At 40.8% G+C, this 16676-nt stretch overlaps 1 protein-coding gene across 5 annotated transcripts in view; it reads right to left on the bottom strand.

Annotated features, from left to right (window-relative positions):
• The window catches only part of asxl2 (ASXL transcriptional regulator 2), a 267455-nt gene that overhangs the window by 113565 nt on the left and 137214 nt on the right, over positions 1-16676 (bottom strand). For 4 of the 5 annotated variants that reach the window (XM_043675898.1, XM_043675915.1, XM_043675925.1 and 1 more), the window contains 2 exons: positions 6934-7042; positions 2547-2658 (listed from right to left, as the gene is read on the bottom strand). The exons of the other annotated variant lie outside the window; for it this stretch is intronic. In XM_043675898.1, the coding sequence (XP_043531833.1) occupies positions 2547-2658; positions 6934-7042 (221 nt within the window). The remainder of the gene's footprint in view (positions 1-2546; positions 2659-6933; positions 7043-16676) is intronic. 5 annotated transcript variants of the gene reach the window in all.

Genomic DNA, 16676 nt, shown 5'->3' with positions numbered 1-16676 from the left:
TTAGGGAACCTCTGTCCTTCAATCAGCATCACTTACACAGAGAATATGCTCATTTCTTACTGGGATCTTACAGGGTGAAAATTAACAACCACATTTCCAAGATTAGCCTCTGAGTGAGCAATGTTTACATTTAAAATGCTTGTCCTGGTTTACAGCTCTCTCCAATGCCTTGTTCCTCCTCATCTCTACAATCACCTTTAATCCGATAACCCTCGGAAATATATGTGTCCTTCAAATTTGACCTTTTACACCACTGGATTTTAAACAGTCTACCATGGCATTTGTAACTTTAGCTGCTGAGCACTGAGCCCTGAGTTACAGTTCCATACTGATCTGCTTCTTTTCTATTTGAAGGAATATATAAAAGCTACCTTATCTGCAGTGAATCTCGTTGATAGTGCCGTGTGAAATGGCTCAGGACATTTGAAGCACCATGATAAATACGAGTTATTGTTCTTAAATTACAATGGTGACCACATTTCAAACATTTTTCACTGGTTATAAAGTGGTTTAAAATGCTCTGAGGCCACACAAGTCTCACTTTCCCATTTGATGACAGTCCTATTATCATTTTACATACTTGAAAAACGTACTCCAAAGAAACAGACATGTGCAGAATACATTGAACCCATACAGAGAACAATATTTTTGGGTTTCACAGTTCAAATTAGTTTTGTTACAGAGTGTTCTGCCATGTTAGAAAAGGAAATACCATAAACATATGCGTACTTAGTGCAAATAAGATGCGGCTTGTGTGACAGGAAGATGAAGTTATTAAAAGCATATTTCCATAACTATCAATTATTGAAATATTGCCACCACGCCTTTATGGAACAAGATCTGAGTGAAATGTATACATTTTCCTTTTATCATACTGTCACCACAAGACAATCATTCATCACTGTTCAATTAATTTCTCTTAACTGCAATTTTTTTTAAGGTTACTCAGTAACTTGGCATAGCCTGAAGATTATAACAATGCTGGCAGATGGAGGACAGTAGTCCTATTCCAACTAACATTGTGGATTTAGTCTATACACAGGGACTTCACACAGTGAATGAACTGATTCCAGCAAAATGACTAATCACAAATTACTAGAAGTAAAATGTTGTTTTTAAATAAATCCTTTGCATCACCATTTCTACTGAAATATGCACAAAACTTTGAAATGATACTTTTCACAAAAGGAAGGATGAAATCCAAATTACTTCCTCTGGGAAACAGCTTAAGGTATGATGTCACCATTCAGTACTTTTAATCTAATATTTGACATTAATGGTTTCGCCTTGTTAGGGAAGAATAATTTATTCTTTGATAATATATAACTATTTTCAAAATTTGTGCAGTTAGCAGGAATAAAAACAGAAATTACTTATAGTTTTACCAAATGTAGCGCACCGACATTTTATTAAATTCCAACCTGGTTACCAATAAAAATTGATGACAAGCAATAACTGCACATTCTGGATCCTTCCTCTGAACTGTGTTTGTGTCAAAGTACACACATAATACTAAAGATAGAATTGATCATGAGGTTTGAGCCGTCTGTGAGTGGGGACAATGCCAAGTAGCACAGAGTTCCTCTTAAACCCACTCCAACTTTCCTATTGCCAAAGGAGAGATCAAACAGGAATGAATAGGATTGGAAAGGAGTACATTACCAAAATATGGAATGTATTGAGCATCATTGTGATCTCCAAAGCTCCTCAATGTTAATCCTCTCTTAGTTTTAGGGAAATGAACAGAACTTTCTGAAATTATTTGCCTTTTGAACTTCAGACAGAGAACAAGTTCAAGTCTTCTGTTTGACTGAATTTGGCTTTGTCTGGAAATGATAGGCCATCATGTTCCTGCATCCTATACAGAAATGAAAGTTACAAATGGGAAACTTGAGAGTATCTCTCGCTTTGAGATAATGGAAACTGAATCAGTCTGAACCTCATTTTCATTTGAACAGACCTGATAGATGGAAACCAGGCGGGGTTTTTAACGGGGTGATCGGGGTGTTGTCCACTTGCTGGAGAGGAAGGCTTGCCATAAAAAGTACCACTCCAGTTAGATGAATAACTGTGGGTCTTCCCTGTATCAAGTTCTCTGGGGACAGAGGTACCATCTGCTGAGAGCTATGGACAAGCTCTATTGAACAGATACAACATCAGAAAGGTGCTGGCTGCTCCCTGTATGACATCCACTGTGATCAGATCCTAGGCTGCAGGTTAGTAATCATAGGAGTGTGCTCATTGGGAGGGTGGGTCAGCAACAAGGGAAGATGTGACCCTCAGTACCCTGACCCCTAACCTCATCCCTGCAGGGATGATTTAAAACCCTTATCTTGGCCTTTCCTACCACATAATTGGAATGGAGACAGGACAGTAGTGGGATCCCTTTGTGCCCCCCTCCCATTTCAGTAAATGGACCTTTGCCACAAGGGAGAGTATTAAGACCCACCCCAGACGACTCCCTTAAATCCCAGTGAAAATGGTCATAATTTTAGAAGTCCTGGTTAGATTTTCAAACCCCGAATTAGCTTTCAAATTCCACCTACTTTTCTTCCTTTCCCTCTTCTCGTGGCTGTCTGTGCTCTGCGAGTCTGATTGACCGTCACTGCTATCATCCCATATCTCAGACAGCTCCTTCATTTCATCTGGGACATCCTTCTGAGGAGACAAAAGACAGAAGTGATATTATCACAGTCCATGGCTTGGAGTTTCCAATTTATCACAGGCTGAGAATAATGGGCACTGAGTCAAGAGGATTCTGAGAGACAGTGTGCTACAGACAGAATATTACAAACAATCAACTCAGTTGCCCCTCCCTCTGCCACAATAAACCTGGCAGAGTTCTGGTTGAAGTGTTCATCTGGATTTACATCATAAACAGTTTGTGACAGACCGTCCCGGTAAAAGACTGCGCCAAGCCGCCAAGAAATTCAACCCTCCATTGCAAAAGCAATTTGCTAAATTGAACCATCTCCATCACCCCAAACTTTAGGATCTGTTAAAAAGGAAAACTTGTTCAACTTTATTTTTCCGATACATAAACCCTGTTCAAATATTAGTTGACAGATTACAAAGAACATAAAGTCTTACATATTAAAACATTTGTTTAGCTCCAAACAACAGAGTTTATTTCGATGAATATGGCCTCTCTGGTTTCTGATCTCCTGTATCAATATAGTTTGAAAATACTGCACATGGTTTTAAATGCTCTTGGCTTAGGGATAAATGGATAAGCTTGTCACATAAACTGGACAATGATTGTCTAAGAAACTACATAGACAGAAATGTAAGTATGGGTAAGCCACATCCTCATATATAAGATATATAACCATGTTATATCGTCCTGCCAGCTCTTTATATAGTCCCCCACCCACTGATTTGGAGCTGGTGGTGATGGTGGATGGGTGGGTGAGGGTGTGACCACATGAAATGTAGCCCATGGCTTGCTCACCTGCTATGATCTGTCTCCTATCATCACATGAACTGCTGGAGGGGAAGGATCATTCATCCATCTTGGGGACTACTGAGGCCCTGATGTAAATAGTTGATGGCAGCTTGCCACCACTGTTATTTTACCCACTGCTGGGGGAAGCCAATGCCAGGGAAGGTTTGAGTGGGACTGGTACCTGCTGTAGGGACCCTGTACCCACTGGAAGCAGGTTCTCTACCAGTTCATCCCCACCTCTCCTGAATTCCTTTTCAAACAAAATCTACTCATCATCCCTGTCCAGGCCTGCAAGACAGGCCCCATCGCTACTCTGGACTTCACCTAGTCCAGTCTCCATGATTACCTCCTCTTTGGTGCAGTCTAATGTCCCAGAAGTGGCCATCAATCAAATCTGGGATCATGGAGCTGTTGGTCAGTGTATTAACTAAAGTGGAGCTTCTCTTCATATGGACTGCTTTCAGTCAACAGACACCCTGTGGACTGTTGCGTGGCTGTGGGGCAGCCAGGATGGGAAATGTTATATTCCCTGTCAAGTCTTCAGGAGAACTTGTGGGAAATCCATCATCTGAAAAATCTTGCTTCTGTTGTCACAACGGCATTGTTCAAACATGTAAATTAATTTATATTTGTCTACAAACAATTGAATTAGGTACCACAGGGGTAGATGTTAGCCATATGGCCCCTTCATTATGCTCTGTTATTGAATTAAGTCATAGATAATTGGGTTATTTTACATCCCCACCAATCCCAATAATCTATGACTCTTTAACCTTGCATCTCCTTGCTTATCAAAGGAGAATCACTTCTGTCTTAAAAATATTCAAATACTCTATTCTTACCACATTTTGAGCAAGGCCCTCCTGAAAAAAAAGTTCTATCTCCATCTGAAAAGGGTGACCCTTGTTTTTTAAGCAGTGACGTCTAATTCTACATTCTCCAATAACAGGGAACAGCTTCCCCACCCTGTCAAGCCCCCCCCAACTTGCTTCACTCCTCAGCTCCAGCTAATACAAGCCTTATTTGACAACCTCCCCATTCCAAGCATTAATCGTGTAAACCTTCTGTGAAGAGTTTCTAATGCATTTACATCCTTCTTAAATAAGGAGACCAATATTACACACTATTCCAAATGTGGTCTCTCTAAGCAAAACCTCCCTATTTTTGTATTCAATGTTCCTCACAACAACCAATAATTCTATAAGCCCTCTTAATTACTTACAAACAAATCGTTATGATTAATGCACCAGGACACCTGGATCGCTCTGCATCTCAGAGTTCTACAATTTCTTTTATGCTTCCGGATAAAATAGAAAATTTTACATGTTCCTGAAGTACACCCCATTTGCCAGACCTTTGCCTACTCACATAGCCTATCTACAGCCTTGTACAACCTTCTCATACCCTCTTCATAACCTACATTCCTATCTATCTTTGGGTCATCCACAAACATGGTAACTAAATCTTAGGTCCCTTCATCTTAGTCATTTATGTAAAGCATAAAGAGTTGACACCCTCGCACTGGTCCACATATTATGTGTGGTTAACCAGAAAACTATCACCTATTTACTGTTAGCCAGCAAAGCTTCTATCCATGCTATCCTTTTGTCCTAGATGAACTCGGACAATAACCTTTATGAAATACCATTGAGTATAGCATGTCCACTCTGTAATAACTCAGGAGGTCTGACTGAAAGGAACATGGTTTATTGCTTAAGACCAAAATACAGCCACTATTTGTACATGGGTGAGTTCTATACTGGGACAGATAGTTCTGCAGACCCATTCCTGGGTCTCTCAGATGATGAATTCCAGCAGACGGGCTATTGCCTGTTACCAAGGGAATCGATGAGCTCTATGAAGAGATTAGTGATTCCCCATGGACTTTGTTGGGGTTATCACACACCAAATTCATTTCTTGCACAGTGCACACTACTTTTTCAAAGAACTCCAATGAACTGAGAAAACCTGACTTCTCCTTCACAAAGCCAAGCTCATTCTGCCTGGTTTCCTTGAGTTTACCTAATTGCGTGTTATAACTTATTTAGTCCTATAAAAAAAATAAGCTAACTGGCCTGTAGTTTGTTGCTTTGGAATAAAGGGGCCACATTAACTATATCCCTTGTCAGCTTTGGTTCATCAATAATGTAACAGATTTAATTAACTGTGTTAGGACTTAGTTAATATGAAGGCAAATATCCTGTGCCATTTATCACTCATGGAGTGATCTGTTGTAAACTCTCAGCCAGGTTTCAGGAAGGGCTCTAGAACGATTTTTTGAGAACGATTCATCCCTTTGGTTTTATGCTCAGTGCCTTCTATCAGCTCCGGAGGGGTTATTAGTTACTTAGTAACTAGCATAAGAATTTACTTGTAAGCAGTCATGTTGGGGCATGCTGCTGCCTTGTACAATAAGCAGGTAGTGCCTAAAACATCCAAGAGTGGAACATGGGAAAAGTGATTGCACACACAGTCAAGGTGCAGTTCAAGTTGGTCCATCAAATGTCTGGTTTCCACAAAGAGAAACACATTCTGTGATATCACCACATTGAACCCACCAGCTGGACAAGGCAGTGCACCAGATAATAGAAAAGATTATTTTTTAACCATCCTTCCTTCAAAAGAAAAAAAATAACTTTACCATCTTAACAGGGTAATTTAAGGATATTATCTATGTTTTGTAAACCATTGTCAAACAAATGAAATATAGGAAGTGATCTCTCTGTAAAGGGTTTTCTCTCTCTCTCCTCATGAAATGATATTGCTGATACGGTGATGAGCTCCAGCCAGGCAAACAGGGAACAAGACTGCAATTCAAACTACATGTGGAATAGTCCAATACTTTTCCAGTAACATTATCGGGCAGATTAAAAAACAAAAATAAGAGATAATGCTGTGGATTTGTATATCGGCCATGAATCCTGAGAAAGAGATTAGAGGGAAATGAGCCAAATGCTGGCAGGTGGGGCTGGACTAATTTAGGATATCTGCTCGGCATGAACAAGTTGGACTGAAAGGCCTATTTTCATCACAGCTCCATCACTCTATCTGGGTTCATGTTTAGTATTACTGACACAACGTCACTCCTTGTTTCAGAAGTCCATTTTGAAATGAGGGGAATTGATCTCAATCCATGTCCTACTGGCTATAAGCTCAGAATACACACCACCTATAAATCAGTGCTAAATCTCATAAAGGATGCAGAGATTGGAAAACATAGTGCTGGTGAAATAGAGGTCTGTTGTTCCAATGCTGGAATATAGCTACAGTAGGGGGCAGATACGTGAGCTTACTTTGTGCTTGCGTTCATACAGCAGGCATGAAACTTCTCAACACCGAGGTGCCGCACTATCAGTATTGTTCGTATTACTTTGTTAACCGCTGGTAAATGTAATTTAGAAACAAAACCAGAATTACAACAGAACAGAAACTCTCCTCTTTCCATCCAAGTACTCAGGCATTATTGTCTTTCTTCGAAAAAAACTTACCTTCAAAGTATAGACTCCCATTCGACCAGGCACCTTATAGAAAATACCCTCTTCTCCCCTAGAATTTGTGTGAAGCATAGCATTCAAGCAAGCCAATGGAGAAGTGCCACTAGGAGAAACAGAAATAACATCAATCGACAGTGGTCTGATGAACATTAGTAAGCCAAGATCCTACGAGTGCAAAATTCTTTGAAGTGTTTCAAAAAAGTACAGTACTAATGACTGCCAACACTGCAAATTAATTCCTTGTTCTGTAGCCAGAACCTGAGTATAATTCACATCTACTCAGTTTGAAATAATCACAATGCAGTGAGATACAAACTTTTGCCCTTCGGGGTGCAAAATACAAAAAACGGTCTTTGGAATTTTCAGAAACAGTTTGAAGAGCTTACCCAGTCACTTCTAACTCCAACAGAATGAATATCAGCATCCTGTGTCAAAATAACTAATAACATGTCAAAAACCAAATACCTTCTAGAAGTCTTAGTAAAAGAAATCTGCTGCAAATGTTCTTTAAAAAGCTTAAATGTCAATACTGTGAAAATTGAAGTTGTTAGAACTTGAAGTGTCAAGGATACTTTGGGTTTATATCCTAGACAGATTGCTGGTATAAACATTCCAAGTTATTTATAGGAAAGCTTGAGGCATTATCTTGTGTGTGAAGAAAAGTATTAAAAGCTAACTTAGCTTTGTGTATATGCTTCCATATTTTGAGAATTTATTGATAGTATCAGCAACCTAGATTCATTTTCCAAACCTATCTGACAAAGTTAAAGCTCTCGCCGTAAGAAATGCCATCAGATACACAGCAAGGTCCCTCGTATTGAGCCGACTTGCTGCTGAAACCACCATCCTTGGCATTGTCTCTCTCAGACTCTATCCACTCTCTGTACACTTTAGCTCATTTAAAGCTCTGATGTCTGTATCATGTCTTATATCTGACCCTACATCCCCACATCTCCTGTCCTTTACTAGCGATATTGGTGCCTGGTCTCAGAGATCTCACTTTAAAATCTTCAATTTAAACCTTTCCTTCACCCTTTTCCTCAGTTTTGATATTAAACCCATATTCTCCATAATACTCTCCTCCTCCAAGATCCTCATTCAAGCTCAACCCCACCTCTTTAGCAAGCTTTTCTCTTGCCTTCTAATGTCTTCTGTGGCTCACCGTTTTCTAATGATCCCGCTTAATATATCCTCTTTATATCAAACGCACACATTCTTATAATGCCATTAAAACTTCTATGTTTGAGCATTCAGGAAAATATTGGATTAAAACTTCTGGACAGATGCCAGATCGGAGACTGACTATATTTTACTGAAAAGGTAACAATGTTCTCCGATAGCAGTCAGCATTCCCTCCTTGTGTGGTCTTTCTTTTATAGGTTTAGTACTGTGCATTAATTCATTTATTTTCCAATCTCCAGTTTTGACAACAGTTTAGAGATGGAGCATCAACATCTTTTCTCATTTCATAAACTGAATGGGTTTCTATTTTCAGTCCATGTATTCAGCTATCTGCAGTTTATTTCTTTTCATATCATGTTATTTCTTCAACAATCTTAAAAATTCTCTCAAACGTACAGCTCAGTAATAGTCACTGGATGTTGATTTACATGGGGTTTATGGATTTCCTTTTTCTGATGGGTTTACTTTCAAATAGCTTTCTATCAGGTTTCAGTGAATAGTGTGTGTTTCAGGTACAGCTGGTCTCCTCATCAGTCCACTGTGGAGTTCTTTTCAGCTTGGGAACACACACTAATATAGAAACAGGGTATATTTCATAATCGAACTCGCTGGATTACAAAGGCTATTACTTTTGGAATCACAGTGGAGTCAAATTTCTGTGCCAGTAAGTGCTCCATCCTGCTGGGATTGTTCTGTTTTGGTTTTTAGCATTTTTTTTGGCATTGTTAAAGTCTGTAGGTGGGCTTTAAAAACAGAATATAATTAGTCCTGTTGGCACAGGCCACAGGAATTCTTTTCATTTTGTTTTGAACAGAGAAAGTAGAAGCAGCAGGCAAATGCTCTTGTGCTTTCAGGTTTTCCTAAAGATTACGCCCAAAACATTATCCTCCCCTTTCACGAGCTGGCCACCTATGTTATCTTATCGGCATTTTCTAAATTTATCTAACTTTGTTCTGTTAATTTTCCCTTCCTTATTTTTCTCTGTTTAAGGTTTCATTCACATCTAGTTTGACTGTTTCAGTATCTTATCCTTGGTGCCAGCACTCAGTGGAACTATAAACAACACATCCAGTTATTAACAATACGTCTCTACACTAGCTTTCTCAACCCGATTATGCAGCTTTTCATTAAAAATGGACTAAGCCCGACTTTTACTGCAAGTCAATCATGCAATGAGGAAATATAAAACCTTTGAATCCCTTGTTGAACTGCAGAATTGTTAATAACGCAGAAAATTGTGAAAATGCTCAGCAGATCAGTCAGCATCTGAGGGGTCACAAACCACATTAGGGCAGGGAAGAGCTGCAATGGGAATGACAGACAGACCGATGGTCTGGCATGATGGCTTCCTGGTTCAATCTCACTTTGGCCCAATTTTGCAGCAAAAGGATGATTTGGGAGCAAGGGGGGGAGAGGGGGCAGATACACCTACCCTGTGGGCTGAATGGCCAACAAAGTTTGTAAAGAGGCTGCAGAGGCCAATTAAAGGAGTCAACCTCTCCATCCCCAAAGGTGGCTGGGCCAGTTTAGCTGTCTGGAAGTGGTCTCCCAGTAGTGGAACAATGATCCAGGGCACACCTAGAGACCATCCATGTTGGAGCTAAGCCATGTTGGAGACAGGTCACTTGGCCATCAGCAGGATGGGGAAACAAGATCTATATTTCAATTTAATTCTCAAAGAGATAGAGGCATGGAACCTCCATGGGCAGGTGCCTTTTTACTTACCTCGATTGCTGATCCTTACAAGCTGTAAAACCTCTAATTCATCAGACCACAGATTAGGAGTAAAAGTAGGCCATTCGACCCATCAAGTCCACTCTGTCATTCAATCAGATCATGGCTGATCTGATAATCCTCAAATCCAATCTCACAGTCCACCCCATAGCTCATGATTCTCTCAATCAGATTTATGGTCTTTGACAGCCTGTTAGTCTTCCGTGATTGGATGGGAAGCTCCAGACCAATAACAGAGACAGACATTGAGTTGGACCAAGTGACTGCTTTCCTCAACATTGGTCCTGATCCTTGTATCCTACTTGGGAGAGACATTTCTGCCCATTCTTTCAGGTTGATAACACTTCATCAGAACTGGAGATATACCTGATTTTAATCAAAAACTGGGAAAATGAGGTGTGGGTGGTGGGAGTGAGAGGAGGCAAGAACAAAAAGGGAATATCTGCATTGAATTAGAATGTTGGATAGATTAATTGAAAAAGCATGATGTTTTGAGGCAAGAACAATGGTAATTAGGCACAAAAAAAAAATTGGGGTCTAGAGGATGTGAAAATGGCAACGACAGAAACTTTATCAGCTGCCTCAAAAAAATGGGAACAGTGGTTAGTGATCTGAAATTGTCAAAGTCAACAATGATTTTGGAAAATGTAAAGTACCTGAATGAAAGATACTGTGCTGTTCCAATAGCTTCACAGGAGGGAAAGGACAGAGAGGCTGAATGGGAGTGAATTAAAATATGAAATACCCCTGGAGTAGAAATGAGAATAGACAATGATAGCTCTTGCTCAACAATCAGTGAGTCATGCAGTGAATGAATGTGAACACTAACCAAGGACTCGAACAGAGAGCTCTCAAAGGTTGGATGTTACACTGATATGTATCATTAAGAATTATTACTAAACAGTTCTCTGAAACATGTAGTGTAAAAAAGGAAGAAAATCAGAAAAAAAAACTTACCTTGATTTACTGCGGAATTCCCCTGAAATTTGTCCAATTGCTTAAGTAGTCTTGTTGAAAACAGCTTCAAACTGATGAATATCCAATCCTCACTAATGGGTCCCTCTGTTGTGTGTGTGTGTGTGTGGGGGGGTGTGTCTGTGTGTGGGTGTGTCTGTGTGTGTGTGGGTGTGTGTGTATAAAACAGACCACTCAGGGAGTCCAGGTTGCTAAGGAAACATGCAGATTTTCATGCATGTTATAGTCTGGACCTCAGGGTAATGACGACTGAAGGCCCTATGTTGTGGTCAGGAACTCCTCTGGATTTCACTGTCCGCCACTGCTGGAAGTTTGATATTCAGTCTGATTGGTATCTCCTTGACCATTGGAGTCCAAGGTGAGATACTCAAACCTGAAACCTTTGGGTCAGGAGCACAGTTGTGTCTCACTGGGCCACAAGGTCTCCATCTAAACAGAGCAGCCAATTCGAATGGTCCCATGTGGATTCACCAAGTTCCACCATTTAGAAATCCACTTCACTATATTTAAATTCATTCATTACAGCTTAGCACATTGACTTGATTTGTATGTATCACTCAGAATGCCACAATCTTTGTTTATCAGGCTTGGTGAAGGCTCTTATGGTACAGTGGTTGTGTCCCTATCTCTTATCTTGAAGGCCAAGGTTCAGGTCCCACCAATTCAAGAAGTATGCCAGAATATATCTGAACAAGCTCAGTGTTATCAGTTTTCTTTTCAGAAACTGTTACAGGTCAGAATGCGCTGAAATCAGACACAATACCTGATTGGGCAGCTGCAGTGAAAAGTTGCAGGTCTTGAAATGTATCAAAGCAATCACTGGATAAGGTCACCATGAAACCAAGAAGCAGGGGTAGACTCGGAAACACAACTCTTTGAGGCTACATGTACTGGGTGCTGACGCAGGTCCATCGTCCACTAGAATTTCCTTCAAGACTATGCCTGTCATGAACTCCTTTGTTACCAACATTTTGAGCACAACGCCTCCTGATTTGGCAATACTCTGCATCTTGGTCAGGGAGATGCAGAGTACCATCCACCTTATACTACCGGGGGAATTGGTCAAACATTCCGTCTCCGGGAGCACTAACATGGTCACCAATACCCTGGCACCACTTCGACCAATTGACCACACTACAGAAAAACAATCCCTCGACATTTCTGGTGGTCCAGGATGAACCCTTATGAAGCATTACCAAATCCATCTAATACAGGAAGCTCTTTTTGACTAAATTTCTTCATCCCTTTTGCTATTGCACTGCCAAAGCAATTCGATGTGGACAGTCACTAAGGTGCTTCACATACATTCACATCCTTGAAGGAAGTACTGAAAGGCAAAGAGTTTGACTCTCTTTGCAATCTGTCCACATCACTGTGTTGTTACCAACTCTTTTGAGAACATCAAGCTGCTCAGTGAGCTAGTAGGAGGTCATTGTGCATTAAGTGGGCGGCATGGTGGCACAGTGGTTAGCACTGCTGCCTTACAGCGCCAGAGACCCGGGTTCAATTCTTGACTCAGGCGACTGACTGTGTGGAGTTTGCGCATTCTCCTCGTGTCTGCGTGGGTTTCCTCCGGTTGCTCCGGTTTCCTCCCACAGTCCAAAGATGTGCAGGTCAGGTGAATTGGCCATGCTAAATTGCCCGTAGTGTTAGGTAATAAGGGGTAAATGGAGGGGTATGGGTGGGTTGCGCTTCGGCGGGGCGGTGTGGACTTGTTGGGCCGAAGGGCCTGTTTCCACACTGTAAGCAATCTAATCTAAAAACCCAAGCCTGCATAAACCATGAAATGGAAGGCAAACCAAATGGATGTGAACTTGTCATTGTCTTGGTGGATATCCATCCCAATATACAGTACACACACTGATCATCGTCTCACAGAAACCAAACATTAATACAGTTTCATGATCTACTAAGCAGAGTGCAAATTCTCTTTTGATATTTGCAAACTGTGAACATTCGTTTTGGAAACAAAACAACTTGATTTTTCCATGAAGAACAATAATCTGCTGACAGTGGATGGCTTCCTATATAGTGGGCCTTGATTTTCAATACTGAATTAAATTGAATTTGAATTTATTGTCGCATGTACCGAGGCACAGTGAAAAGTTTTGTTCACAAGATGTGCCAATCCTGATCAGTCAGCTGTATTGATGGAATACTTTTCTTTTATTTCTAACACTTTTTGCTAATTAGCTTTTCATCAAATAATTTGGAGAAATGAGTGGTCTAATTTCCTAAGGTTTATTGGTGTGACATTTTCCCAAGAACATGAGATAAGAGCAGGAAGTTTGGCCTGGACCATCACTTAATACAATCACCCCTGACCTCGGATATTCTAAGTCATTCACCATTTCTCTTGGTATTCTGAGAGCACAAAGATTTGCCTATCACAACCTTAATTATATTCAACAATGTAACATCCACAACCTTCTAAGGTAAAGAATTCCAAAGACTCACAACACATTGAATGAAGATGTTTTTTTCTTATCTTAGTCCTATATAACTGTTGTCTTATTCTGAGATACTATGCCACTCATGTTTTCAATTCCTCAGCCAACAGAAACCTCACAGTTTCTTAGTGTCAAGTGCCTTCAGAATTCTGCGTATCACAATGAAATCACCTCTCATTCTTCTAAAGTCCAGATATTATAGGAGAGACTTACTCAGCCCCTCATCAGAGATTAAGCAGTTTAAAGCACTTCACACCTAACAATGCTATGCAAACAAACATTGTGACATTAACAGAAGAGATGACATAGAAAATCCATAAAGCACAGACTTTTATAAAAGAATTCTGTGAGTTTGTTTACACAAGTACTGAAATGTGCGAACTTTGCTTGATTAATATCTTTATAAAATGGTGCAGTAAGCTTTATTTTCTCACACCTCTTTTGATAAGGTTTCAAGGATTAAGAACTGACAAGTGTTCAATGCTTCAGATTTTGTTAATTTAATGATCTGTTTGACACTTTTATACAGTTGTCAGAGCACTGACATTTAAAAAAAAAAATTATTAGTGGGTTTCTTAGGGGTGTCACATATTCCATGATGCCCACAGGGGTGACTGATTCTGTCCATACCGAGTGAATGTGCACACAAGGACTATGAACTAATGTGGAAGCAATAAGGGCCACTGGGGATAACTGGATGAGATGAGTTAGCATTAACTTAGTATCAAGACTGTTTGATGCCATGTTAGTGAGTGGTGAAGTATGAATTGGCATTTTGAAGTTCCCTTTCAAAAGCTTTCACAAGCAAAAGAAGGGCTCATGCCCGAAACGTCGATTCTCCTGCTCCTTGGATGCTGCCTGACCTGCTGCGCTTTTCCAGCAACACATTTTCAGCTCTGATCTCCAGCATCTGCAGTCCTCACTTTCTCCACAAGCAAAGTACGGTCTACTAAACATCTGACAGGTCGTGAACCATGAGTCATGGAAACATCGGCCTGATTCCTTGAAAATTGTTCGGGGAGTGACCCAGGAGAAGGTTAGCCCTAAAAGGGAGATGGCCAGTCTGGGAATGCAGAATGTGGTCTCACTACCTGCACCCTCATCCCATACCATTGTAAATAGAGATTGCCAGGTATAATGGTGAGAATCCCAGAAGCAGTTCTGCCCAACATTATCAACAATACCATTTCTTCTGACTCCCCAAAAATTTTTCCCACAGTGTACAGAACTGTCCACTGGGTAGGAGCTGGTCAGAAGTGAATGAGGCCTTCTACAAACATGATAGAGTAACATTCAGTCGCCTTATTCTGTAGGCAACGTGACGTACTCCCAGAATGGGAGGTGTGACATTGTTAATCAAGGGTAGTATTACAGCAGCTGAGAGAACATTTGAGGACTCATTCACTGAGGGAGTTTGGGCTGAGGTTAGAGACTGGAAAGGATAGGTCACCCTGTTGGGAGTTTTCTACAGACTTCCAAATTGTTCGAGGGATTTAGAGGAAAGGATAGCAAAGATGCTTCTTGACAGGAGTGAGTGTAACAGGGTGGTTGTTAAGGGGGACTTTAACTTCCCTAATATTGACTGGGAATACTATAGTTCGAGTATTTTAGATGGGTCAGTTTTTGTTCAATATGTGCAGGAGGGTTTTCTGACACAGTATGTAGACAGACCAACAAGAGGCGAAGCCACATTAGATTTGGTACTGGGTAATGAACACCGGCCAGGTGTTAGATTTGGAGGTAGGTGAGCACTTTGGCGACAGTGACCACAATTTGGTTCTGTTCACTTTAGTGATGGAAAGGGATAGGTATATACCACAGGGAAAGAGGTATAACTGGGGGAAAGACAATTATGATGCAATTAGGCAAGATTTAGGATGCATAAGATGGGGAAGGAAATTGCAGGAGATGAACACTCTTGTAATGTGGAGCTTATTCAAGGAAAAGCTACTGCAGGTCCTAGATACCCATCAGGCAGGGAGGTAGTAAACCATGGCTCCCTCTCTCGAAAACTAAAGAAGTTGAAGCTCTTGTCAAGAGAAGAAGAAGGCTTATGTGAAGATCAGGCATGAATGCTCAGTTAAGGGGCTTGGGAGTTCTAAGTTAGCCAGGAAAGGTCTAAAGAGAGGGCTGAGAAGAGCCAGGAAGGGACATGAGAAGTTGTTGGCAGATAAGATCAAGGAAAATCCTAAGGCCTACTATAGGTATATCAGGAATAAAAGAATGACGAGAGTAAGATTAGAGCCAATCAAAGATAGTAGTGGAAAGTTGCATGTGGAATCGGAGGATAAAGGGGAAGCACTTAATGAATACTTTTTGTCAGTATTCATATTGGAAAGGGGCAATGTTAGTGAGAATACGGAGATATAGACTACAAGGTGAGATGGGATTGAGGTTGACAAAGAGGAGGTTTTAGCAATTTTGGAATATATGAAAATAGATAAGTCCCTGGGCTAGATGGGATTTATCCTCGGATTCTCTGGGAAGCCAGGGAGGAGATTGCAGAGCCTTTGGCTTTGATCTTTATGTCATCATTGTCAACAGGAGTAGTGCCAGAAGACTGGGGGATAGCAAATGTTGTCTCTTGTTTAAGAAGGGGAGTCAGGACAACCCTGGAAATTATAGGCCAGTGAGCCTTACTTCGGTTGTGGGTAAGGTGTTGGAAAAGGTTATAAGAGATAGGATTTATAATCATCTGGAAAGGAACAATCTGATTAAGGATAGTCAAGACGGTTTTGTGAAGGGTAGGCCATGTCTCACTAACCAAGGTGACCAAACAGGTGGATGAAAATAAAGTGGTTGATATGGTGTATTTGGACTTCAGTAAGGCGTTTGATATGGTTCCTCACGGTGGGCTATTGCACAAAATACAGAGTTTCAGGATTGAAGGTGATTTAGCGAATTGGATCAGACATTAGCGAGCTGAAGGAAGGCAGAGGATGGGGGTTGATGGGAAATGTTCATCCTGGAGCTCAATTACTAGTGGTGTGCCACAAGGATCTGTTTTGGGGCCACTGCTGTTTGTCATTTTTATAAATGATCTGGATGTGGGCATAGAAGGATGGGTTAGTAAATTTGCAGATGACACTAAAAGGCAGAGTTGTGGATAGTGTCAAAGGATGTTGTTACAGTTGTTATGGGGGATTTTAACATGCAGGTAGACTGAGAGAATCAGGATGGTATTGGACCTCAAGAAAGAGACTTTGTGGAGTGCCTCCGAGATGGATTCTTAGAGCAGCTGGTGCTGGAGCCGACCAGGGAGAAGGCAATTCTGGATCTGGTATTGTGTAACGAACCAGAATTGATCAGAGACCTCGAAGTGAAGGAGCCATTGGGAAGTAGTGACCATAATACAATAAGCTACAATCTGCAATTTGAGAGGGAGAGGGTACAGCC

The sequence above is a fragment of the Chiloscyllium plagiosum genome, chromosome 3, assembly GCF_004010195.1.
Source record: "Chiloscyllium plagiosum isolate BGI_BamShark_2017 chromosome 3, ASM401019v2, whole genome shotgun sequence".
NCBI lineage: Eukaryota > Metazoa > Chordata > Chondrichthyes > Orectolobiformes > Hemiscylliidae > Chiloscyllium > Chiloscyllium plagiosum.
Note: the sequence above shows the minus strand (reverse complement) of the source record. Positions and strands in the feature narration are given on the sequence as shown.